Source organism: Simochromis diagramma, unplaced genomic scaffold (genome assembly GCF_900408965.1).
Source record: "Simochromis diagramma unplaced genomic scaffold, fSimDia1.1 OVJJ01000433.1, whole genome shotgun sequence".
Lineage (NCBI taxonomy): Eukaryota > Metazoa > Chordata > Actinopteri > Cichliformes > Cichlidae > Simochromis > Simochromis diagramma.
Genome location: NW_024387031.1, coordinates 5457240 through 5482912, shown reverse-complemented (window position 1 = coordinate 5482912; position 25673 = coordinate 5457240). Strand labels below are relative to the sequence as shown.

General features: G+C 40.8%; 1 protein-coding gene across 2 annotated transcripts; it reads right to left on the bottom strand.

The window, feature by feature from the left end:
- Window positions 1–529: 529 nt before the first annotated feature.
- On the bottom strand, window positions 530–25673 carry LOC120740686. Of its 2 annotated transcripts, XM_040043174.1 has the most exons (3): window positions 25173–25673; window positions 24875–25015; window positions 23499–24730 (listed from the first exon to the last, which is right to left on the bottom strand). In XM_040043174.1, exons 1-3 carry the CDS (start codon window positions 25447–25449, stop codon window positions 23550–23552), a joined length of 1599 nt encoding a protein of 532 aa, XP_039899108.1. In that variant the 5' UTR covers window positions 25450–25673; the 3' UTR covers window positions 23499–23549. The 2 variants fall into 2 exon arrangements, 1 of the variants encoding a protein (XP_039899108.1); XR_005697444.1 differs by lacking the exons at window positions 23499–24730; window positions 24875–25015 and adding an exon at window positions 530–576 and having other exon boundaries at window positions 25173–25276.

Genomic DNA, 25673 nt, shown 5'->3' with positions numbered 1-25673 from the left:
AAATACTTATTTTCCACCCTGATTTACGAATAAATTCTTTACAAATCCTACCATGTGGATTCATGGATTTTTTTTTCACATTCTGTCTCTCACAGTTGAAGTGTACCTCTGGTGCAAATTACTGACCTCTGTCATCATTTTAAGTGGGGGAACTTGCACAATCAGTGGCTGACTAAATACTTTTTTGCCCCACTGTACAGGCTATGAACAGGATATAAATATGAAAGCTATCCGGTTGTTCAGTGATGACGCGACGAATCCTACTTCCGGGCCTAAAGTAGTCTGCGTTTAATATGGCTTTTGTGTTGTTAACATGTTTAATGTTATATATTTTCTTCTATTTAATCTCAAAAACCTCCTAAAACAGTCAGTGATCACTGTTGACCTCCCTCGGCTTTTATTACCGCTAATCATTTATTTAAGCTCAGTTTTTAAAACCTTAGGATGTAACTACAGCCCAGCCCATGCAGCAGTATATGAATGACTAACCTCGTATTGTGGATGGATTATCTCAGTTGTTCTCCTGGCTGAAGTTTGGTCCTTTTACAGCATCCTGCCATGCGATTACATTTGTTCCTGACCACCGAGAACACTCACGTTAACTTTTATCGAGTGGAAAAAAAGTTAGCTTGTTTATATTATGCTAACATAGCTGTGTCGCTAGCGGTCACGTAGCACATCATTATATACCAGCTAGCCAAACTTCAGTAACCCTACAAACGTCACTGCTGTTTAGTTTTCTGTCTTCATTTATGCTGGAAGTGATAGCAGAGCTGTACGTTTTAATTTGTTTCCAAAACCCCGCAGTCAGGACATGCTATATTGTATTTAGATAGAAGCTAGCGAGCTAACTCCCTGCTAACTTCTAACTCCGTTAAATGTCATAAATTCCGTTTTCATGGATGCCTGGATGTTAAACTCAATTGTTACACCTGGTAGAGCAGAACGCTGATCATTTTATTAAAGATGAAAGACTTTAGACAGTTTTTCAACTCTCAGTAATGCCATAGTGATCGTTTGATATATGGACTTGCAGCGGAGTTTAGACCCAGACACGGCTAGTGACGTCAGACTGAACAATCGGATATGAACTATGCAAGTTATAAACAGTTGTAAACAGTTGTAGAATTATAATTATCGTATTGTACAGAATGATTGTCTATACAGCATTTACAGTGGTGCAGTTAAGATAAGTGAAATATGTGGATAATTTCTACAGAGGCTCTATAAAGAGCTAGTGGTTGTGAGTGGTGGTTCAGTCCATGTTATTATTGTGTGTATGAGGGTACAGTTGTCCATTTGTTTGTTTTTGTCCATTGTGTGTGTGTAGGTGGTTGTGGGTGTGTGTATGTTCAGTCCATGAGTTTAATGTGGGTCAGATGTCAGGAGGCAGAGTTCAGGAGTCTGACAGCTATGGGGAAGAAGCTGTTCCGGTACCTGGTGTATTTAGTCTGGAGATTCCTGTAGCGCCTCCCAGAGGGCAGGAGGGTGAAGAGGCCATGTGATGGGTGACTGGGGTCTTTGATGATTTTCCCAGCCCTTTTCAGACACCGCTTCCTGTAGATGTCCTTTATGGCAGGAAGTGGTTCTCCGGCGATGCGCTGGGCAGTTTTTATGACCCTCTGCAATGCCTTCCAGTCTGAGGCAAAGCAGCTCCCGTACCAGACTGTTATACAGTTGGTCAGGATGATCTTGATGGTGCAGCGATAGAAGTTCACCAGGATGTCTGAGGACAGGTGGTTCTTCCTCAGAGTTCTCAAGAAGAAGAGGCGCTGGTGAGGCTTCTTGACCAGCTTGGAGCAGTTGGTCGTCCAGATGAGATCCTCGGAGATATGGACTCCCAGGAGCTTGAAGCTGCTCACACGCTCCACAGCCGTCGGCTTTTGATACTGTTGACCATTTTATCTTACTTAACAGGTTGAAATACTGGGTCGGTGTCTCTGGGACTGCATTGAAATGGTTCTCCTCGTATCTCTCTGACCGATTTTCCTCTGTGGCAGTTTCTAAGTATAGATCATCTTCTGCGTCTCTGTCTTTTGGTGTGCCACAAGGCTCTGTGCTGGGGCCATTACTGTTTTTAGTTTATTTACTCCCTCTCCAGCACATTCTGAGCCCTTTTGAGGATATTTGTTACCATTGTTATGCGGACGATATCCAACTCTATATATCTTTTAAGCCGGAGGAGGTTTCTAAGCTGTGGCTTTTAAATGTGTGCTTGGAAACCATTAAGGGCTGGATGGCTGAAAACTTCCTCCAACTAAATGATAACAAAACCGAAGTCCTCTTATGTGCCCCAGATAGACATAGACCCAGTATAATAAATGCTCTTGGTCCTCTTTCAGCGTTTGTAAAACCATCTGTCAGGAACTTAGGGATTATCCTTGATCCTGCTCTTACGTTAGATAGTCATGTTAAATCTGTTAAATCGGTCCTGCTTTTATCATTTAAGAAATATCTCTAAATTGAGCTCCATAATATCCTATACCGAACTCGAGATTGTTATTCATGCTTTTATTTCATCACGATTGGACTATTGCAATTCCCTGTTTACTTGTTTAAACAAAGGTTCCTTGGAGCGTCTGCAGATCGTTCAGAATGCTGCAGCAAGACTTTTGACGAAAGTTTCTAAATATTCACATATAACACCGTTGCTTAAGCAGTTACATTGGCTTCCTGTCGAATCTAGAGTCCATTTTAAGATTTTGGTTTTAACTTTTAAGGCTCTTCGACAACAAGCACCACCATATATTATTGAACTTTTGCAGCCCTATGCCCCTAGTAGGTCTCTGAGGTCGAGTAGTCAGGGCCTACTTGTCATTCAGTATACGAGACTGAAAACTAGGGGTGATAGAGCTTTTGCTACTGTGGCCGCTCGACTTTGGAACTCCCTTCCTCAGGACCTACGATCCGTTGATTCATTGATTACTTTTAAAAAACAGCTAAAAACGTACCTTTTTAAAATTGCTTTTTGTTAACTTTGTTTGTTTTTTGTCTTTTAATCTGTTATATCTGTAAAGCACTTTGTGATGTCTATCTAGAAATGTGCTATATAAATAAAATTTTACTTACTTACTTTAATGTAGATTGGTGGATGTGGACCAGCATTCCTCCTGTAGTCCATGATGAGCTCCTTGGTCTTCTCGGTGTTGAACAGCATGGGCTTAGTTAGCTAGTTGGAAGTCCTTTTAAATAAAACATGAAATTAAGTTTTTACATTTTGGTCCCAATAGAGTCAAAAGTAAGGATAAACCAGGGTAAGCCCCCTGCCTAACAAGTCATTTGGCGATGAACATGCAGTTTCTCAGATCCACCTCTGACTTTTCATATTAGATTTAAAAAACAAAAAAAACAAAAAAAAAAACAAAAAAAAAAAACAAGAGGGAAAAACAGAAAAATGGTGTTGAGACTTCAAAATGGAATTTCACAAACCAACAGGTGACAACAGAGCAGCCATGTTTACCTTTTCCACGGGTCACGGTTAAAACGGACAACAAGGAAAGATAACTCTGGAGTGGGTGGAGTGGAAGTACACATTATTAAGGTATGGAGACACAATAAAATCTAAATATTTTATTTAGCATAAAAGACAATAGAAATTTGGATCCTCGAAAAAATTATGCTAATATCAGGCTAACATATGCTAACAGATTAAAATTTGAAGTTACTAAAGCATAGCATTGCTAATGTAGCAACAACGTTCCTAAAAAACATCAATTTTAGGTTGTAAAAATGTTACATATGATAACATAGTCTAACAGAGTTCTCATCTCTGGTCCAGCCTCATAGTTCAGTTAGTTAGTTTTTATTTATTTTGAATTTTTGTTTTAAATTCAGTTTAGTTTCAGTTCATTTTCATATTTATATAATTTTATTTTGTTTAATTGTTTTAAAATGTTTAGTTTCAGTGCTAGTTGGAAAATATTGACAGAGGATATTTTTCAGAGGCGAGATTTTAAAAACAAACCCAGCAGACATATTGAAAAGTGTTAGTGAACCAAAACTGCCTGTCACTACAACTAAAGACATTACCTGTTTATGTTTTGTTAATTATGTAAATTCATATAAATCATTTTAGATTAGTTTGAATTTCCCCCCCAAAAAGTTTAGTTTTTACTTTTGTATTTTCATTTACTCACATCTTTGAGATTTTAGTTTAGACAGTTTCTTTGAAGCATCTTAATCTGCTCAGTTTAAAACTCGACAGTGACTGGGATTATTCCCAGCATATTCCCAGCATTCTCAGAGAGGGGAATGGTGTGTATTCACACATCCAGCCAAGCACACAAACAGTACTATTTACAGTACAGTAGCACATGTAAGATGGCGTTTTATTTCACACACTGAAAATATTAATGGATTTAATAATGAACTACTTTCCTTGAGCAGAAATAAAAACTGTGCATACACGTCTGCAGCTCACTGACCCAAACATGAAGTGCTGATTTGTGATGAAGCAGAGCTCAGACGTCCTGCAGCTCTGCTCAGAGAGATGATGAGCAGGAAATACAAAATGATTCTGATATCTTCTTCAAAGGGAAAGCGGCTCTCCTCCTCCTCAGCAGCGGCAAAGTGTCACAGATAGCAGAGCCGGCGGACTGCTAATGCTCTCTCTTAAGGCCAGATAGGCTCATTATACAGCAGCTGGGTGAGGAGTAAAAAGGGGAACCAAAGGAAAAAACATGTCAGGTCTGGCAGACATGTCTGCTGTGTGCCTTTGTAAAGGTAAAAACTGGCTGCTTCCTCTCACCTCCTTTAACCTCACATGAAAACATTGGCTGGAAGTGGTGGAAACCCTCCGTCGCCCCTGTGAAGGTACAGTAATTGGCCTTCATGGGAAGTGGGCGTCCTGCGATGGTGTGAGGCTAATGTCAGCTTGGCCCTGATTTGTTCGTGGTTTTATTCCACCGCAGGCTGAGAATTGGAGTTTGTCCCCTCCGTTACCAGCAAACCATTTCTCAGAGGATTTCACTGCTGCGGCTCGCATCATTATTAAGGACCGGCTCTGAAGCTGGGAGCTGTTAAAGTTATTAAAACTTGGGGCATTTTCTGTAATAACTTATAATAAACAAAGAGGCACGGCTGGGCTCCTGGAAACAGAAATAATACTTTTGGTTTTAAACTCGAAAACTTCACAGAATCAGATGTCATCTCACTAATTCCCTCATTTTCTACCTGGAAACTTTTCAGCATTAGGAACTTTATTTCCCTGGATTCTGATCACTTTTACGCACCCACGACTACATTTTCTGCAGTTTATGATCAAAATGTTTTTATTTATATAATGAAAAAAACAAAATTATAGGTAACCTGCAGTATGCTGCAGACCTGCTCTGCAGCAGGTTACATTTGAGAGGACGTTTGAAGCTCCCCCCCACCGACCAGTCCAATCAGGCTGGAGCTGACACTAAATACTAAAGCTGTCTTACAGGTAAACATTAATTTAATGCAATAACAGTAATAATACATTAAATCCTCCAGTGTGCTAATGATGGCTTTAATTCTATCAAGTTGGAGTCGATTATCTTTGAGATGGGAAAATCTGAATTTTAGATTCTTCATTTTAACCCAATGCATGAATTATTATTATGCATGAAGGATTATTAATATGTGTCAATGTTTAGTTAAAAAATCTCTCTGTCAGAAATCTGATCAAATTACAGTTAGTTAAAGGTTCACAGTTTATGTTCTCCAAAGCCATCGAGTGGGCCAGACTGCACCTGTAGTGGGCTGATTCTAGCCCCCAGACCGCTTGTTTGACACCCCAAGCCCAAAGCTTCATTCTGGTGAGTTATATTTAAACAGTGGTTGCTCCAGTAACGTATATGGTAAATGTTTCAGAAGAACTATACGACATGAGGCAAGGAGTAAAACAAAAGCGATTTTAGTCGACTTACACAATAATAAAGCAGTGCACATGAGTTGCAAGATATTCCAGCTGAGGCTGGCATTAAATTCCATAAAAGGGAACAGGAACAGGATATGAAAACCACAGGAACTCAAACAATGAACACTAGAAGGCCAAAAGACAAAGATTGGAGATGAGACACAGGTGGAAATAATTAAGACAGGAAGTAGAAACCATGAGGAGAAAACTAAGCAGGAAGTAGTTCAACAATAAGACCAATTACACAGACGGGATTAAATATTTGGGATCCTCACAAGACCGTAATTTTCAAATGTTCATTTTGAGCCACATAAAAATAAAACATGGTGCTTGTAATAACTCGTTCTATGATAATGAACTTAGTGTTTGGGGTTTTTTGACTCTAAAACTAAAAGCACTGGAGTGGGTGTTCGGTCATAGGAGAAAGTCAAAGAGTGTCTATTGGGTCCACCTTAAAACCCCACTGACATTTATCAAAGAGCCGGTGCCATTCATGTAATCAATGATCTGCTCATTTTCAAAGGCCAAGAGGGGGGTTTAGATATCGGGTGGAAGCTGTTTGAAATGGGTTTGACTTTTGGAGCAATAGTTGACCTATAGCTGATTTTAAATATTCAGGCAATTGACCAGAGTAAGAGAGGGGAGCTGACCATGGCGTGGATAGATGGAGACGCTGAAGTCTTTGAAGTGAGATGGAGCACTGTTGAGTGAGCAGAGTGGTTGGTTTAATTTAATGGTCTAATATCACAGAAGTGTGTTTTTGAGGGTTGTTTTTTTATAACTTGGATGATGTCTTTACTTGACATTTTCTACAACTCTGACTTTTTTGCCAATTAAAAAAAACTTGAAAAAGAGTCCTAAAGATGAAAATGAGTTTTTGTCCTTTTGGCTTATCTGTCTCAAATTTGGTGGACATCTGAAATAAGGTCTGTTACACAAGTTAAGATGTTTTAACATAAAATCACAGTTTTTAAACTACTGTGTGTTTATTTGCAACAGGTGGTGGCAACAATAAGACCAGACAACAGAAGCTGTCAAGAAAATTAAGTGTCATAATTCAAACCAAGGAGCTTAGTGGTGGTGACATTAAATTAATTTGACCAAGACTTGGACAGTTTTGAGGCTAACGTTAGCATTCTTCTTCTTGCAAATGAATTTACTCCTCAAAAATCTCAAAGTTTAATTAGTTTTTGAGGATTAATTCACTGAATAAATATTCAGTTAACTCTGGGTTAAATTGGTCATAAAGACAAGGGGCACCAAAAACCTCTGGGTGATTGCTTTGGTTGCTAACAAGTTGCTGTGGTCACCTGTAGTTTTGCTAGCTACTCTTAGGGGTCAGTGATTGTGTCTGGTGCAGTGGTACCCAGCACACCCACTTTGCATTGCACTTTTAGCAATTATAAGGAAGCACGTTTATGGGTGCAGCAACCTCTCAAACCACTCACCACCCCCTCAAGGAATACACATTTTTCCTTTGATGCTTGTTCTGTTATCTCATCCAATATGGTGGACAAGACTTGAGCAATGTTCACTTGTTTTCATGTGAGAAACCTCGATAGACATCACGATGCCACATTTTGATGGGTCAACATTCAAGCTACTGCCATTTTTTGCATCTACACACGGTATGCTCTCAAATACCACCTGTGTCACCATTCACCTTTGAGTTAAAGAGGCCACGCCCCTAATGGCCACGCCTCCTTTCTTGTATCAGGGTGTAAACAAATTTTTTTCTCATATAAAGTTGGACATTTTAGCATCGGAGTCTATAGGGACTGAATTACAGCTGGAGCCCCTAGTGGAGAGCAGAGGAACTGCAGTTTCTGACAGAGACTTTTCAGTCTTATTAGTCGCTTCTTTCTGTCACTGACACCTTCTCCTAAAAGGGAGTAACTTTAAACAGAGACAGAGCTGAAGGCTTTTTAGTCACTAAAATGACTCACTGATACTGGATATCGCTTTAACATTGTAGTGTTTCCTTCCTCCATCCCTTTATCAGCCCCACAGTACAAAAAGCTTTAATAAATGCACAAATTGGAGGCGAAGTCTTCACTGGGGGTTTATTAGTCCAGTTATGAAATAGAGCCAGTAGTTCCCGCTTTTCCTGCAGCTGCTGCATTATTGATGAAATGGTCATTTTAGAAATACAGCAGCACAGAGCTCAGTGTATGTTTTCCTTTTTAAAGCCACTTTAACACAGTGAACATTAGCAGTGACTGTTTGTAGCTGCAGTAGTAATTACAGAGCAAACAGCACACAGGCCTTTAATGGAGAAACTGGCTGCACTCAAGTTGAACAGAGAATTAGTGCACGCTGCCTAATGTATTCCTGCAGAGTCCAGGGATTCATATTGTTTTATTCGCCAGCCGCTTCATAAATGAACTCCTGGATTATTTCAGTATTAGTCCAACATCGGCTGACAGCACAGAGTTTATGTGCTTCTGCCTCCACGAACGCCGCTGGAGGGCTCCGGTCTGAGCGCCACCACGTTTCATCCTCTGCTGTGATTTTGTGTTTTCATCTGCAGAAGTGATTTATGTTTGATCTTTTCCTCCTTTGTCTCCTCAGCATTCAAACCACTTGATCTATAGCAAGATTTTTAGTGACCGTATGTTACCTGCTAAAAACCACTTGTGCAGAAACTTGAAAAAATATAAAAATATGCAACATTTTGTGGACAACAGAAAAGTGTTTAAATGTTAATTGGTTACAGACCAGATTTAAAATTTGGTTGAAAATCAAACCCAGCAGGACACAAATCGGGTTGACTGTACTAACATTAACAATAATTCTTATACTTTTCCTTTAATATTCACTTCATTGTCCAAGTCTAACATCACCTTTCCCCCCCTCCAATAGTACCTTGTTACCACCGACTGGACATAAAAGATGGACGTGGCCTCCAAACCTGCAGTTCCTCTGATGTCCACTAGAGTGAGTCAGTCCCCATAGACTCCCATGTTAAAATGCCCAACTCTAAAACAGAAACATGTTTACAGCCTGATGCAAAAAACAAATAAAACCACTTAAAAACTGTTTTGGTCTACAGCTAATTTCTCCCTTTATGACAACTGTACAGCGGTGTTTTTTCTTTTTTTTTTTTTTTTTTAAAAAGTCACCTGTTTTATAATTTAAATTCTTAATTAAGGCTTTCAATTCAATTTTATTTATGCAGCATCAAATCACAACCACAGAAGCCTCAAGGTTCATAAGACCCTACAATAATACAGAGAACCACAAGAAGCCCATTACCCCCCCCCAAGCAAGTGGTGACGGTGGGAAGAAAATAAGAGCAACTGCCCACAGGAGGAAGGACTCAGGTGCAGACACCACTCATGACCCATTCACGTGAAGTGAATGCAAGTATCCGAAACTTTATTCACAACATAACAGTACTGACAGGGTGACAACTCAAATAAACAACATCTGCCGTGATATACTAAAACCTTGGGGATTACGTAAATTCAGACCAGTTATTGTTAATTCAGATTTAGCTATGACTTCAAATAATGAAACACCACGAGATCATCCGATTAATTATCATCTCGATGAGCTAAGGAAACCCTGCAGCAAAAACAGAATGTAGCTAGTCTCACTACGAATGAAGGTTAAACTAAGATTCCCTGAGCACAATACTAAACACTCCAGGTGAATACTATAAATGTTGCCCTACTGGAAGAGACACTACATGAGTCACTCTATATACACATTTACAGTGAAATAGTCAGTGAGGGAGTCCATGAGGGAGCTTTGGGGATGTCGTGGACATAGCTGGGAACCCGACACTGGGCAATATCCAGAGTAGGAACCCGGGGAAAAAGGAGCAAGCAAGAAACCCAAGTCAGTGAAACAAGGAAACAAGTAGTTAGTTACTATTCCGGACACAGATCCCAGATGTAGGTTGCATTTGCAAACAGTCTTACTTTCTGCAGGCAGAGGCAAAGCATAGAGGAGGAAGACGGTCTGGGTGACATGAAGGAGATATTCAATGCATCCACAATGTGCTGGGCATGGGGGGCAGGTAAGTGAGTGTGTCCGGAGAGGCTGCGAGTAATCCAGCGATCAAAGTCAATGAGGAAATAGGAACCTGATTGCAAGATGTCCGGAGGTTTAACTGTGAGCAGAGAGCTCAGAATTAATTCTAGAAAAACATGACAACATTCAGTGACTGCGAAACCTTCACTAACATGGGTGGGCTGACGATCTGGCGAGGAGTGGTTGCACGCGTTAGTCTTATATCTCCATAGCCTAATTGCTCACAGGTGCCACTGGTCAGAAAAAAAAGGGACCCCGCCCAGGGGTGGAGACGCCAGGAACACAGGGGCTTCACAACTCACCCAGACCATGACAGAACTAGGCTGTGGGAAGGGCAGCAATCTGAGACGGGAAAAAAGTGGAAGAAAATGGACGAATGGATGTTCTCCTTTGACTTTTCTTTGTATAGAACCAAATCACAACAGCCAATAATCCAAAGCAGACTTTACTATGAGCTACGGCGCGGTAAAATGATGGTAATGATGGTAAGCATTTTATTTGCAATGTTGTGTAAATGATCAGCTCTACCCATCATCCTACAATGAAACAAAGTTGTCTTTGATTGGTACCATCGAAATCTTTCCATGGACACTCAGGTTGCTTAGTGAGTTTGAAACTTCAGAAACTGCGAGAGCAGTGATTGTGGTCAGAAACGAAACACTGTACCCCTGAAGTCAACAGCGTCGCCCCCTGGTGGAGCTGAAAAAGAATGCAGGTTTAAGTCCACGTCCATCTTTGATACTGTCTGAGGTGGAGTCTTTCAAAGGTGATGCTTATATACAGTCTGTGGGTGAGAAAAAGACATTACCAAACAACATTAATATTAATGTACAGATCTGAACAGGACAGGAGAAAAAGGTAAACAGTAGATAAACTGAAGAAATGGCAGTGGTCTCTGAGGCATTTCTAAAGGGTTGTGGGTTTTTATTGTGCGGGGTGGTCTGGTTTCATTTGAACCAAAGCCCAGCTTGAGGTTCAGAGGTTCAATCACAGCTCTGGGTTAACACAAATGAAATCTCCCATTAACTGAACTCATCCTGTGTCTATGCTGTGTTTAAACGCCCTTTCCTCAGCAAAGCCCTCCCTTTTAATGGAGGGTGTTTGTAATTTTCCATTCAGCCCCATCCCCTTGCTTTTGTCATCTGCAATTAAACCCGAATGATTCAAAAAATAAACCTCAAAATAACACCCCGCTGGACAGCACGGCGTCCATTAATCTACAACAAAAGATGGTTTCGTCCTGTTTGTTTATTTGACCGCAGCTTTTCTCCCTCCCTGCCCGTGCATCCCCGCAGCCACTCACGGCAGAGAGGAAAAATAAAATCAGTGAACAAAAGACTAAAGGCCGAGTGGAGTTTGATTAAATCAAGGCTGAATGGGATTCAGTGAGTGGTCATTGTTGGAGGCTGTTTTGAGAGAGTGTGTGTTTGCGTGTGCAATGAGCCTGCTGTTTAATTCATTAGTGCAGTCACATCTGACACACACACACACACACACACACACAGGTAAAATGCACCAAACAGAGCATGCATGTTTTTCAAAATAAAATCAAGCTCCACTGGAGATTTAGACTCATGTACATGTTCAGTGTTAACTCTGGACTCGATTGTATGAGGCTAAATCTGCTTTTGAAACATTTTTAACATGACTTTTTATTGGTAGAATATGGATGTATTGTAAAGCAAATTTAAAATGAGTGATTTAATAACTTTATAGTTTTCCACTAAGTGTTTTGCCTCAGTGACCCTCTTCACTACTGCATCGACAGTCAGCAGTATTAGATTACCAATGGAGGGAAATTATTAACATCAACAAATAACTGACACAACAGAAACACCATATAAGGACAAAAACTAACACTGATGTGTCTTCAAAGAGGAATCAAAGAGATGTTACAAGCTAAGGTTAGCTAGCTAGCAGCTACATTGGATATTACAGTTTGTTTCTGGTAGCATGCAAGCAAGCGTTAGCTAAAAACAATTCTCAGTTAGTTTAAAACAGCGGTCCCCAACCCCGAGTTGTTTGGTACCGGGCCGTGAGAGTTGAGGCTCGGGTGTGAAATGTATGGTTTTCAGGATTTTTATCGTTATTTTTTTTTTTTATCATTAACTCGGTTTCCCTGGGTCTTTGTGTTATGAATAAATCTTCTTTTTTTTGGTACTGGTTTTATTTTCTTGTATTTATCTGTGACACCTTAAAGGCTGGTCTGTGAAAATATTGTCGGACATAAACCGGTCCATGGCGCAAAAAAGGTTGGGGACCGCTGGTTTAAAACACTGTCACAACTGGTGCTGGTTAAGTTACTTGAAAAACGTAATTAGTAACTATTTACTGAATACGTCTCCAAAAAAGTAATCCCATTACCTTACTGATTACTTATTTTCAAAAGTAATTAGTTACTTAAGCATTACTTAGCATAAAATAAAATAATTTTTTTGGGTTTACACTCGCTCTTTCAAATAGATGCAAATAAAACACAGCAGAAAATTCTTAAATCTATATTCACCTGTTTAGCAGGAGTGCAGCAGGCGGAGGTTTGCCCGGTGTCACAGCGGTCATGTCAGTGGGGGGATCCGGGGGTTTCTCTGTTAATTCTCGGTGTCCCTGCAGGTTTTAGATATCACCCTGGGTCAACACACCTGAATCACATGATTAGTTCATTACCAGGCCTCTGGAGAACTGAAGACATGTTGAGAAGGTAATTTATCCATTTAAATCAGCTGTGATGGATCAAGGACACATCTAAAACCTGCAGGGACACCGGCCCTCGTGGACTGGGATTGAGGACCCCTGCTCTATATACTGGACTGTATGTAACGGAGATGACAATAAAGTTTACTTTGACTTCAGCAGCAAGCAGGCGCACCGAGGGCTCTCGCGCTCACTTTTCGTGTATAGAATTTCGAAAAAACATTGGTGCAAATTATAAGTCTGTATCATAATGTCTGGTGTTTTCGTGTTTGTTGGTTTATTTTTATTTTGTTTTACTTTGCGAGTTGGTCATTAGATGCTGCTCCAGCCGGTCAGAAAATCCCCCCGCCGCCCCGCCCTCTCCTCTCTGCGCCGCAAGCAGCAGGCGCACCTCGCAAACGAAGGGCGTCCTTACTCCCAGCAAATGGGCGATAGAAAACCGATCGGTGCCTATGCCATTCCCAATATGTGTTGGCTGACGTCGGGGCAGCATGAGTACAAGCATTTTTTTTTTTTTTGCCGATGCCCATGATGCCGCCCCCCACCACGATGCCGCCCCGGGCAACCGCCCGTATCTAAAACCGCTACTGCTCTCCCATACTCTATATACAGGGAGTGCAGAATTATTAGGCAAATGAGTATTTTGTCCACATCATCCTCTCCATGCATGTTGTCTTACTCCAAGCTGTATAGGCTCGAAAGCCTACTACCAATTAAGCATATTAGGTGATGTGCATCTCTGTAATGAGAAGGGGTGTGTGCATAATTATTAGGCAACTTTCTTTCCTTTGGCAAAATGGGTCAAAAGAAGGACTTGACAGGCTCAGAAAAGTCAAAAATAGTGAGATATCTTGCAGAGGGATGTAGCAGTCTCAAAATTGCAAAGCTTCTGAAGCGTGATCATCGAACAATCAAGCGTTTCATTCAAAATAGTCAACAGGGTCGCAAGAAGCGTGTGGAAAAACCAAGGCGCAAAATAACTGCCCATGAACTGAGAAAAGTCAAGCGTGCAGCTGCCAAGATGCCACTTGCCACCAGTTTGGCCATATTTCAGAGCTGCAACATCACCGGAGTGCCCAAAAGCACAAGGTGTGCAATACTCAGAGACATGGCCAAGGTAAGAAAGGCTGAAAGACGACCACCACTGAACAAGACACACAAGCTGAAACGTCAAGACTGGGCCAAGAAATATCTCAAGACTGTTTTTCTAAGGTTTTATGGACTGATGAAATGAGAGTGAGTCTTGATGGGCCAGATGGATGGGCCCGTGGCTGGATTGGTAAAGGGCAGAGAGCTCCAGTCCGACTCAGACGCCAGCAAGGTGGAGGTGGAGTACTGGTTTGGGCTGGTATCATCAAAGATGAGCTTGTGGGGCCTTTTCGGGTTGAGGATGGAGTCAAGCTCAACTCCCAGTCCTACTGCCAGTTTCTGGAAGACACCTTCTTCAAGCAGTGGTACAGGAAGAAGTCTGCATCCTTCAAGAAAAACATGATTTTCATGCAGGACAATGCTCCATCACACGCGTCCAAGTACTCCACAGCGTGGCTGGCAAGAAAGGGTATAAAAGAAGACAAACTAATGACATGGCCTCCTTGTTCACCTGATCTGAACCCCATTGAGAACCTGTGGTCCATCATCAAATGTGAGATTTACAAGGAGGGAAAACAGTACACCTCTCTGAACAGTGTCTGGGAGGCTGTGGTTGCTGCTGCACGCAATGTTGATGGTGAACAGATCAAAACACTGACAGAATCCATGGATGGCAGGCTTTTGAGTGTCCTTGCAAAGAAAGGTGGCTATACAGGGCTCTAGAGTGCGACCAATTTGGTCGCAAATGCGACCAAATTTTTCAGTGGTGCGACTAAAAAAAAAAAATTTGGTCGCACTTGTGCAACCAACTGTTTGGGTAGCAAAAAAAAAAAAAAAAAAAAAAAAAAAATCTGCAACCTTCCCTGTGGTCAACAACAGACACACATTTTGCCCCTATCGTGGACTAAACCAATCAGAGATAGTAAGGGGCGGGACCTCTCTGATTGGTCGTGGTCCAGTTGAAAGTGCAGGTGGAAGTGGGAGGTGAGTAGCTTGAATAAAGCGATATTCATTAAATCCTGAATCGACTTTTAAATATAACTGTGTTTTTCCAGAAACGCCAGATTCTCAGATTAAAGCTCACAAAACCATTTCAACAACAACCAAACAGCAGATGAGAGCAGGTACACGGATTCCACACAAAGACGTAAACACAGAACGGACCGACGCATCAGAATCAACTTTGTCTTTCTCGGCTTTCTCACCCGACAGCCCGTAGACAGACACGCTGTCGGAACTTAGCGATTCTGATGCGTCCGTTCCGCGCTGTGATTACGTCTTTTTGCGCTGATTCTGAGCTGCAGGTTTTGTCTCTCTCCAACCAAAATCCACCGAGCCAGCAGCAAAAGAAGCAGCAAACTGCGCTTCACATTTGATCAATGTCGTCATGAATTTTGCTGTTTTGCTTCCACGGCTATTAAAATCACACTTCATGCACAGCTAGCTCTCTCTCTGTACTTCAAGAACAGTTTCCCGTCTCCAATCTCTGTTTTCTGTATTATTCATTCGCTTATTACCCACCAGTCTACCGTTGTTTACAGAGCTGTCGGCTGCTGTCTTTTTCTTTTTCTTTTTTTCACTTAAATGACCTCGGACAAGAAAGCCTATTTTTTTCTGTTGTTCAATACTGAAGAAATTTAAACTTTATATGCAGGACATTGTAGAATATTTTTAAGGTTATCTGCTATAAAAAGCCAGACCAGGAAAATCTCCTTCATGTTTTTCTGTGTTTTATTCTCAGTTACTTTCACACAAAGGCATCTGCTGTGATGTTCACAATTCTGATGAAGTCAGTACTGATAAATGATCAGAATTATAATATTTCTGACTGTCTGAGGCTAAGTTGAATCGAATTGGGACTTTGAAAACCGGAATCGAATGGATTATAGAAATCAGTGATGATACCCAGCCCTAGTGAGCAGCCTAGGCACGACAGAAGTGGATGTAGCTGTAATAGGAAAAGAACTATTGCTAACTTTTCTGTTAAGTTAAGGCCTGATCCTTCTGATATTCATAGCCAGTGCTCTGACACGGTGTCATCAATCTTTGAATGCTGAAAAAGCACAGTGTATCCAGAAAAACACATTATATTATATAAATTATTATAAAATTTGTGTGCGCCTAACTTTTGTGCCGGTACGCCTAACTTTTTAAAGTTAGGCGTACCGGTACACCCATGGCAAAAAGTTAGTCTAGAGCCCTGTGACAAAGTGGCTAGGACAGAATTCATTTGCCATTTGTCACTTGCGTATATTATTATTCTGTGCTCTGTTATTTTACAGTCAGCCATAATGCTTTAATTTAGACATTGCTGGTGTAACTTCTCTTAACACACAATATCCCGGGTTTTGTTTGTGGTAGCAGTAGTTACATTCTTTACATCCATGCATGTGTTTTAAAGCAAACACTACTAACCACCAGATCATCTGAATTCTCTTCTGTTTACAGGCACATGTCTAGTAAATTATGTTTCTTTATGTTGCTTTGGTTATACTTACCATGGTGTCCATGTTGTGCTTGCAGGTCCTATATGTGAGACAGGTGTATGGGAAGGGCCGCCCACTACTTCCTGTTTATATAGGGTCATGAGGTCAATGATTGGATCACTGGGTGTAACCAAATGGAGGGTTTTTCATTTTGTATAGTATTGTTTGTTTTCTTTAAAGTAGCCTTTTGAGTTATATTGTATGCAGTGTTTTACTTTACAAACTATTTAGTTGAGTAAATGAGTTTGTCAGTTTCATGCATGACTTTATTCCTGTTCTTTGTTTAGAATTGTATTATTTGGTTTGACCTATTTTGTTCAATGGTAGGGACTAACGAGGTCAGGTGTGGGCAAAGTCTTGTATAAAGCCAGTGGGATTTTTGCATGCCGGATTGATTGTTTTATGGTAAAAGGGAGATGCTAGCAATAAAGTATGCTTAAAAAGAACTTCAATTGTCTGCTAATGCTATTTACTTATCACCTTCCTTGCTGCTTAAGTTATGCTACATCACAAGCCCTGCTATATTGGTCGCTGATTTGTTTTTGTTTTGCTTTTGAATGTCAGAAATGTATATTTGTGAATGTGGAGATGTTATATTGGTTTCACTGGTAAAAATAAATAATTGAAATGGGTATATATTTGTTTTTTGTTAAGTTGCCTAATAATTATGCACAGTAATAGTCACCTGCACACACAGATATCCCCCTAAAATAGCTAAAACTAAAAACAAACTAAAAACTACTTCCAAAAACATTCAGCTTTGATATTAATGAGTTTTTTGGGTTCATTGAGAACATGGTTGTTGTTCAATAATAAAATTATTCCTCAAAAATACAACTTGCCTAATAATTCTGCACTCCCTGTATTATCCATTGTTGATCTACACACGTCTGTTGCCACAAATGTCGCACGCGATTACGTCATTGTCATGAAACACTCTGACAAACAAAATCACGGTTTAGTAACGCAGTAACGCAGCCTGGTTACGGGAAAGTAACACTAATCTAATTACTTTTTTGCAATAGTAATCCCTTACTTTACTCGTTACTTGAAAAAAGTAATCGGATCTGCCCATCTCTGGTCACAACTAAAAAAAATTGAATAAAAATAAGACTTTTTCAATTGGGTATAAATGTGAATGTTTCATATAAGTTCATCTGTTGTTTTTCATATTGCATATTTTGACAAAAACAGTATTTACTTTAATAAAGCCTGATTTAAATGAAAATTAGTCTCAAAAGTCAGACCTTTGATTCATGTTGGAGCCTTTCTTTGTCTTTGGAGATACTTGCTTGTATGCATAAAAATCAACAAATTTTCCAAAGCAAACCATATTCATTTTATTTTATCAGCTAACATTATAAACTATTCATACACTGTAGCTAAGTTAGCTAGCTGTAGTAGCTTTCTTGCTTGCTAGCATTGAATGGAATGCTAGCTGCCTGGATTATTCAACAACTTCACCAGCTAACATGATACCAACTTATGTCTGCCCTCAAACAAAAGCTGATTTAAATCAGCAATACATTATTTAAGAGCACAATTGCTTTTTTGCCAAAAGCAAGACAAGGGTACATGACTAGCTAACTGTACCTTAGCTACATAGCATACTTTTGTCATGTTACGATTCATATGTGTGTCACATTTTTTGAATAAGATACTGACAGCCAGGCTCAAACATATACTAGTACTGTGCAAAAGTCTTGCGCCACTCCTCACTTCTTATATTTTGCTTTCAAGGAGACAGACTTTATTACAATTTTTAAAAGTGGTCTTTAGCAATAGTTCACCAGGATTTCTTAAAGTTTTCTAAAGTCTTTAATTGAATTACTTACTGTCATGTGTCATCCATCCAGCCATCCATATATTGTCTTCCACTTATCCGTGTCATACTTAATTTTATTCATTAAATTTGGTGAACTGTGTATTCAAATGGAAGCGAGAGAGTAAATGAGCAGGGGATTTTAGTCTTTTAAAAAATGTTATGGGTTTTAAAACTGTCATCTATATGATGATGTCTGTAAATCCAAAGCCCAGCAATGGCTGATTTGTTTATGCTTCGTAATTATTACCTCTTGTCCAAGTGTCGACTTCAGTAATATCATATATAAAGAGCACTTTGTTTTTTTTATCACTGTAATGAGTACTATAATAAACTGATCCCGACCCTGCTGGAGGATTATGTAATCAGCAATGTATGGAGCAGGCAGTGTAACCTTGGAACAACCCCACTGCATGCTGTGCTATGATGAATGCTGCCTCCTGAGGCAGGCATGGCAACTTCCTCTGATCTCCAGAGTCCAGAATCAGGAGCAACTCTGAGGCCACCACCTGAGCCACCGTATGGTCCGAAAGGGGGGGCTTACTTACTAAAGCCGGCTTTAAACTCCATCCAAACTGCTTGGTGGTGGGACACCTTTAAAACACCCACCCTCCACACTGCCATCACGCAGATTAAGGTCGTTTGTACCTGATTAATTTACTTGGGTTACCTTTAAAGGCAAAACCTTTGTAACTACAGCTAATCTTGATATATAGGTAAAAGCAAAGTCACTTGTGTGGAGTTTAAATAAAATCAGGAGTGTAAACAATGCAAATTAATATAAATAGTAATTTACATAGGATGGACTTGCATGACTTTTAATTAATGTGGCAGCAGCTTACTTTTTCATTCTAGTGTCATAGACTGTAGGATGGATGTAGCCACTGTGACACCACCCATTGGTAAATAAGGAATTTTCACTTTCTCCATCTTGTTGCTGGACCTGATTGAGAGGGATGCTCACGTTTATCCTTCTCTGTGGCTTAACTGGGATCATAATGTACAAAATGAACATTATGCTTTATTCAATAATACCTGAAACCATAAACTCACCAAGAAAGCGTTTACTGAAGCCAGAGATCAAGTGAGCAATGGGATCATTTTTTCATACACTTCTATACAACCAGTATCACCTCTGCTGGCCATTAGAAAGAATTCAGCCTTCGCTTTTCTGTTCTTTTCTTTGAGTTGCAATAGTTATTTTCATTCTTCCTCAACTTATAAAATGTTCAGTCAAGCAAATTCTGAAGGTACAATGAGGCCCCGTGCACAGGAAATCCATTTACAAAGAAAAATATCAGGGTGTGAGCCATGTCCTGCAAAATAATCGGTGTAGACAAACCTCCAGTGCAGAGAAGGCGAGGAGAAAAGAGCGAGGGAGGTCTCACGGTCACTCAAGGCCAACAGGTACAAGGACTGGATATTTTTCTTTTTCAAAGCGAGTCTTCAAGTCACAATAAGTCGGCTGTCATCACAAACCAGACAGAGTTTCTATAACAGTGACCGGGCTGAGGCCATTATGTCTTTCTTCTGTGTGAGAAAATACTTTTTTCTGGTCACTCTTAGTATTCGCTTATACAAACATGACTGCCACACTTTACGTTTAGTGTGAATCATCATAAAGAAACAGACGACAGCATAAATGATCCAGGAGACTCCTGCGTTTCCATGCTGGGAAACCTTAAGAGATCATTGCTTCATTCCGCCTTAAAACACAAAGCTTTAGCGAAGCAGCCGGCTCGTCTTTCACTGTGCGCTCTCTCCTCCCTCAGCTGTAATCCACCGCCCGTAATGGCGTTTTAAAAAACAACACTGGTCTTTATTTCTCCTCGCTTTCTGCCTTCAGTATCGCCTTTCATTAACTTGCCTCCAAAGTCATCAACAAGACACAAAAGGCAAAACGCCAGTTTCCAGAGACGCTGAATAGACCTTAACTGGAGGAAAGAAACACTTCAAGCTGCGAAGACAAACAGGAAGTGAGGGAGAACGCAGCCCAAACAGCTGCTCGTTTGTGTCTCCGTGCCTCTCAATCAGCGCTGTCAGGAGAAGTTGTTGTTTGTGATGAGTCTCTTTCCATTGAATTTATTCTGTAACCCTGCAGCTCTGATTGGGCTTTCACTGTCTGACTTTACTCATGATGAAAAACTGGAGAGGTCTTTCTGCTTCCGCTCAAAACCCTCTCGAGGCTTTCTTTTCATGCCGAGCGTCGTCTTCTCCTCGCTTCTTTTCTGTTTGATTGAAGACAAAGAGTTCTTACGGACGTACAGACGCCATCTTCTCTCTTCAAAGCTATCGAAGACTCTTTACGTTTTGGTATTTTTAACTGGAAGCATCTTGTTGTGTAACTAAACATAAAGCTAGCAAGACTCAAGAACTACACCTGCTTACAATTCAATAACAGAGAGTGTAATGATGGCGGTTTTAGGAGATGAATCCCATCCATAACCCTCAAACGCATGCTTTATTGTCAGGAAACCCTTCTGCTTTTCCTTATTTCCTCTTGTTTTACCTACTCTAAATTCATTTTCACCTTAAAAATGATACATTCAGATTCAGAACATTTTCTTTTTTAAATAAATTGTTTCCCAGCTCTCGTCCTGCACTAGAAAATCATCACTCCACAATGACGTTTGCTTGGCAGCTGAAATAGACGTACCTTTTTTTTTTGAGAAACACTGTATTTATATAAAAGCTGTAACTTTGGCAATTGGTACACAGGCTTTGTTAAAATATCAATAAATCGTACTGCACACAGTTTGTGACGATACATAACAAAGCAAATATGGCCCGTTTCTCCACTGAGCTTCTCATCCTGTGGATAGACTCAAGCTCATCATCAGTTGCTGTTTTCAGACTGACTCTGCTGCATGAAGATGGCAATAAACTTCCAGTAAAACAGAGTTAATCAGTCTGTGATTGAATGGGGTCAAGTTGGCTGGTATTGACTGCTTACATTAAGACTCCAGCCAGAAGCTCGCAGATTAGAAAGATAAATTCCTCCACAAAGTGATGTAGAGATGTAATTGCTGCAACATGTTGATTTAATGACAAATGACCTAAGCGGCTTGCTTTTATATAAGACTATAACCAGCTGAGTTGAGTCACCTACCGGACAGAGATGCCTCACATGCTCACTGTTGCTGTAACATGTTGACGATCCGTGTTTTTAACTTGACTTTAAATAAACTTTGTCTGAAAGTGACTGCAGTCAGAGTCAGAACACCAAATGTGGTTGCACAGAGGTCGTAGGTACTGAAATTGCAACTTCTTGGTAACTTGCCTAACTACTTGCAATCGGTTGCCCATTGTGAAAAGATCAAATGCAATCATCAGGCAACTGCCAACTTTTCTCTAGTGCGATTGATCTATTAGGAGAAGACTACAGTGACTTGTGTATTTCTAAAGTGAGACTATAAATGGTAACAATTTTATGAAGAATGACCATCTTTGCAAATTAAGTAGGTATGGCAGATTGGGGGCATTTCTGGGGTGTACCCGCCTCTCTCAGTATGATAGCTGGAGTAGGCTGCTGCCCCCCACATCTCTGAAAATGGGTGGATGGATGAAGGGATGCTTGGATGTCATTTGCATGGCAGCTGACATAGACATAAATGAACCTTACAGTATGGAAACATTGTAGTCATTGTACATTGTAGTGCTTAAAAAAAATCAATAAAAGCTTTGGACTTCCTGAAATTAATCAGTAAATCATACAAAATACACTACGTGACAGTAATATGAGATATCTCCACTGAGCCACCGTGGCCCTCATAACTATTGGGGCCGTTTTTAAGTCTGAGCAGTGCCTCGTAGTTTGTTATTTGTTGGTAACTGAACGATTACTGCCATCAGACTTAACACATGAATAAATATACAAGTACATTTTCGTATCTGAAGTTCACGTTGGTGTTTTTAAATCTGCTGACTGACTTGACTAAATTCTAGCATCTCTCAGTCTTCTACAAGAAGGGTTTTGTATATAAGATGGTGTGCAGAGCCTGTGATGATAGCTTAGTATTCAGGTGTGATATTAATATTCTGCACGTTGATCACATGTATGCTTTATCCTCTGTGTATTCGCGCCTGTAAAGTGGACTCGGTGTGAGTCGCTGTGTATCCACAGCGGCTTTTTTTCCCCTCTCATCTGGGTGAATTTTAAGTAGCGCCACATTCTTGAAGATCCACATTTTAATGAACAAAACCTTGTGCGTGTCGCCGCCGCTCCTATCGCTCCCGCCGATCGCACATTAGAAAGGGAAACTTAATTAAAAAGATATCACAAAAGGCTGTCGGGCTAAACTCGCCTTTTCAATTACACTTTCTTTGTCGGTTTAAAGCTCTCAATCAGCAAATATCCCGACGGCTGCCTCATCCTGAACGCTCGCTATCTGTTTTCCTGCTGATGGTTCAGTGACCAGAGATCTGCAGGTCTGAGCCACAGTGTATGCATCATACAGTCCAATAACATGTTATCACTCTGGCTGTGTTTGTATGGCAGAGCAGGTGATGCACACAGAATAAAATACACACATTAAGGTGCTTTTTTAAAACTTATTTACAAGATATTTTTTGAAAATACTTGAATATTTTATGTAAATCTGCAGTTATCGATTCTTTTCTTCTTCTTTTTTGATTACTGGAAAAGCAGCACTCACAAAATTTAATTACATTATTTTATAATATCAGGCCATAAAATTACCTTTTCTTAATCTTTAATTTTAATCTCGATTGACGAATTTTGTGATTACACACAGCTTTAAGATGATCTATTCTGCTTCTTCTTACTTCCTGTCATATATCTGATGTTTCAGTGTTGGAGGCTCATATTGTGAGGTCAGTGTATGTACAGTAAGGCTTGTGAGCTAAAAGCTCAGGCTGCTCTAAACATTCAGCTCATCACAGTTTTTTACACTCTTACATATGTGTGATGTCATCAGAGGCACAGAAGCCCCACCCACACACTGTTCAAACTTCATGTTCATGAGAGGCAGCCAATGGGGGAATGGGGGAGGAGCTAACACAGCTTGTTTAAGCTAAGGCCCAGTATAGGGCTTTGGAGTTGACGTCACGCCGCAGTGCATTGTGGGATCGCGGCGCCATGTCAGTAGGCCAGAAAGCAAAACAAGCGCACAGTGTTGGATTCAGGGACTGCCAGAACCATGCTCAAAATCAGCGCAAAAGACAAAGGGCTGTATCTTCCCTGCTATGGATTTCTGGAAACCGCGCTTAAAGCAAGCACAAGACTTCTTTCGTAAAGTGTGCCTTCCTGAACTTGTTAGGAAATACTTCTCGAAACAACGTGCTGCTCTAAATAGCCTGTAATGTTTCATGTTGTGGTTAAAGATTGATGACAGCTGTGTGGTGCGATGTAAATAGTTTGCATTTCATTTTTATGTGATTGCTGTGTACATGTGAATAGATCTATAATAAAGAAAAACAAACAAATATACTATTCTTTTTTGTTTTATTAAAACAACTTCACACAAAGTACAGCTATTTACAATGTACTGTACATCCAAAAAAACAGCTTTAAGAATACTCAACAGGAGCAAGTGTCATTTGGCCCTGGTTTGACAACAACACTGGGGCACATATTAACAAAAACACAGCAAACCTTAACGATCTTATCAAGAAGTGTTGTGTCTTCAGCCTCACATGATAAGAGTAGTCGGATTGGCATTGTAGTGTGTAACATTTTGAACTTGTTGCGCAAACTACCTATTACTCGCTCAACATGAATTCTCAGGTGGGCAGTTGCTCTCGTTTGTTCAACGTCCCTTGCATCAAGTTGACAGTAGCCTTTTGTGAAAGCTGGAATCTTGACCTCCGCACACATCATTCCTACAGCATCTCTGATGTCAAAGCCTCTGTCAGCCAATACTACGTCCCCTGGTAACAGCTTTTGAAGAATGCCACATCTCTCTGTGATGTGTTTATCTGATGCACGACTCCCCCATCCCCTGGAAATGAAAGAAATAGCTCCATGGGGTGTAATCCCGATGAGGTATTTTATGGTGTGTGTACCCTTGTAATGAGAGTATGTTTGTGCGCGTGCCTTTAAATTAGATGGTCTTTCTGTTCGAATCTCAAAACAGTCAACAATGATGGCTACTCGTTTTCCAAATGTTTCAGTAAACTGTGGAGGCATTGTTGCCTGCAGACAGTGCCTCTCAGGCCAGTGCACCAGTGCTCCTAAGCGGGCATACAAAACATCAATGGTATCGGTGAAGACAGAAGACAGTGTTTTGTGGGACACATGGAATAGATGACAAAGATGCTGGACTGGAAGATCAAGTCTCAGACGCATTAGTGTGAGTAAGAGCATTTGGAAACCTGTCAGTTTCTTCGATATTGGCAGGAAATCTTTGACAGTGTTGAAGAGGGACATTAAGACAGCATAACAATGTAGTCCAGTGTAATATCTTACTTTTTCGGTATTGTCCTTTAAGAAAGTTTCATTCAGCTCTGTCTTTTGCAACTGTGCTCGAAGCAGTCTGTTCTCCTCCAACAGCCGGTTTATTTCTGCTCTGCCCTGTTGACTGCACACACAATCCTTCGTCTGCCCTTCAGCTTCCGTGACGCTGTCACTCCCATCACCACTGTCCACATTTGCAGCTGGTACGTCAACCTCCACTTGTCCAACACAACTGCTGTCCACTGCCTCCATGACATGGTTATTTTGTTGTTGTTCTTCTGTCAGACCTTCATCGATCATCAAGCCTGTAAGATAAAAATAGTGCATAGACATAAGGTTAATGTACACCAATATTCCAATGACAGGTGTGTGATTCATCTTTAAGTTATGTGCGGATTAGTGTACCATAAGAGCAATTTAGTATGTTTTCAGAGGGGGGGGGTGTTTACCTGCAATGGGTGCTCTTTTTCGCTTCGGTTGCATACGCCTTGCGTGCCGGTCCGAGTCTGACACAGGTTTGTCGTCGTGCCCCATGTGCAGTGTTGGTGCCCAGTCTGGATTTGTTGCATCCATTTCATATGCTGGTTTGCCTGCAATAATGCCAAATCAAAAGCTACTCAGTCGACATGACATGGTTCTGCAGCATCACACATTAGCATGTTTTATCTCATTATCTATGATCGCAGCGCATTGAAAAAAAAACACTAAAAGCCTTTTAATAGTGATATGAATTAATTTAGAACTCACTGGAGAGAAAATGCCGCGAGCAAACCAACAAAAAGCTGGGGATTGCACGGAACTCGATATCCGCTCGTCTCACCGCTGCAATCCATGCCTGGCGTCTTTGTTTGGTGATATCGGATACATGGGATCCCTCACGTTGCCGCCAGGATGGAAAACGATGAAAAGATAGCCCATTATCCAGGTTCTTGCCTTCACGATCGTGAGATCTAACGTTGCAACCAACTACAAAACACGTACGAACCATAGCTGAAGCTGTATCCTTTGTCTGGCCTACTGTCATGGCGGCGGGGGGCGTGGCCCGCCTCCTGTGACATCACGCTCCAAAGCCCTATAGAGACGTTGGGAGTGTCCAAATTTATAGGCTGCATCCTCCTGAGGACCAGGCCTTCGCGGTCTACATGGGCCAGGTCCTCCGAAGGCCGGAAGTGAGCGGCTGTGAAATTGGACGGTCTAGCCTTCAGATTTGCGTCAGCAGCTGTCTCGGTGGAGTTTAATAAACTCAGC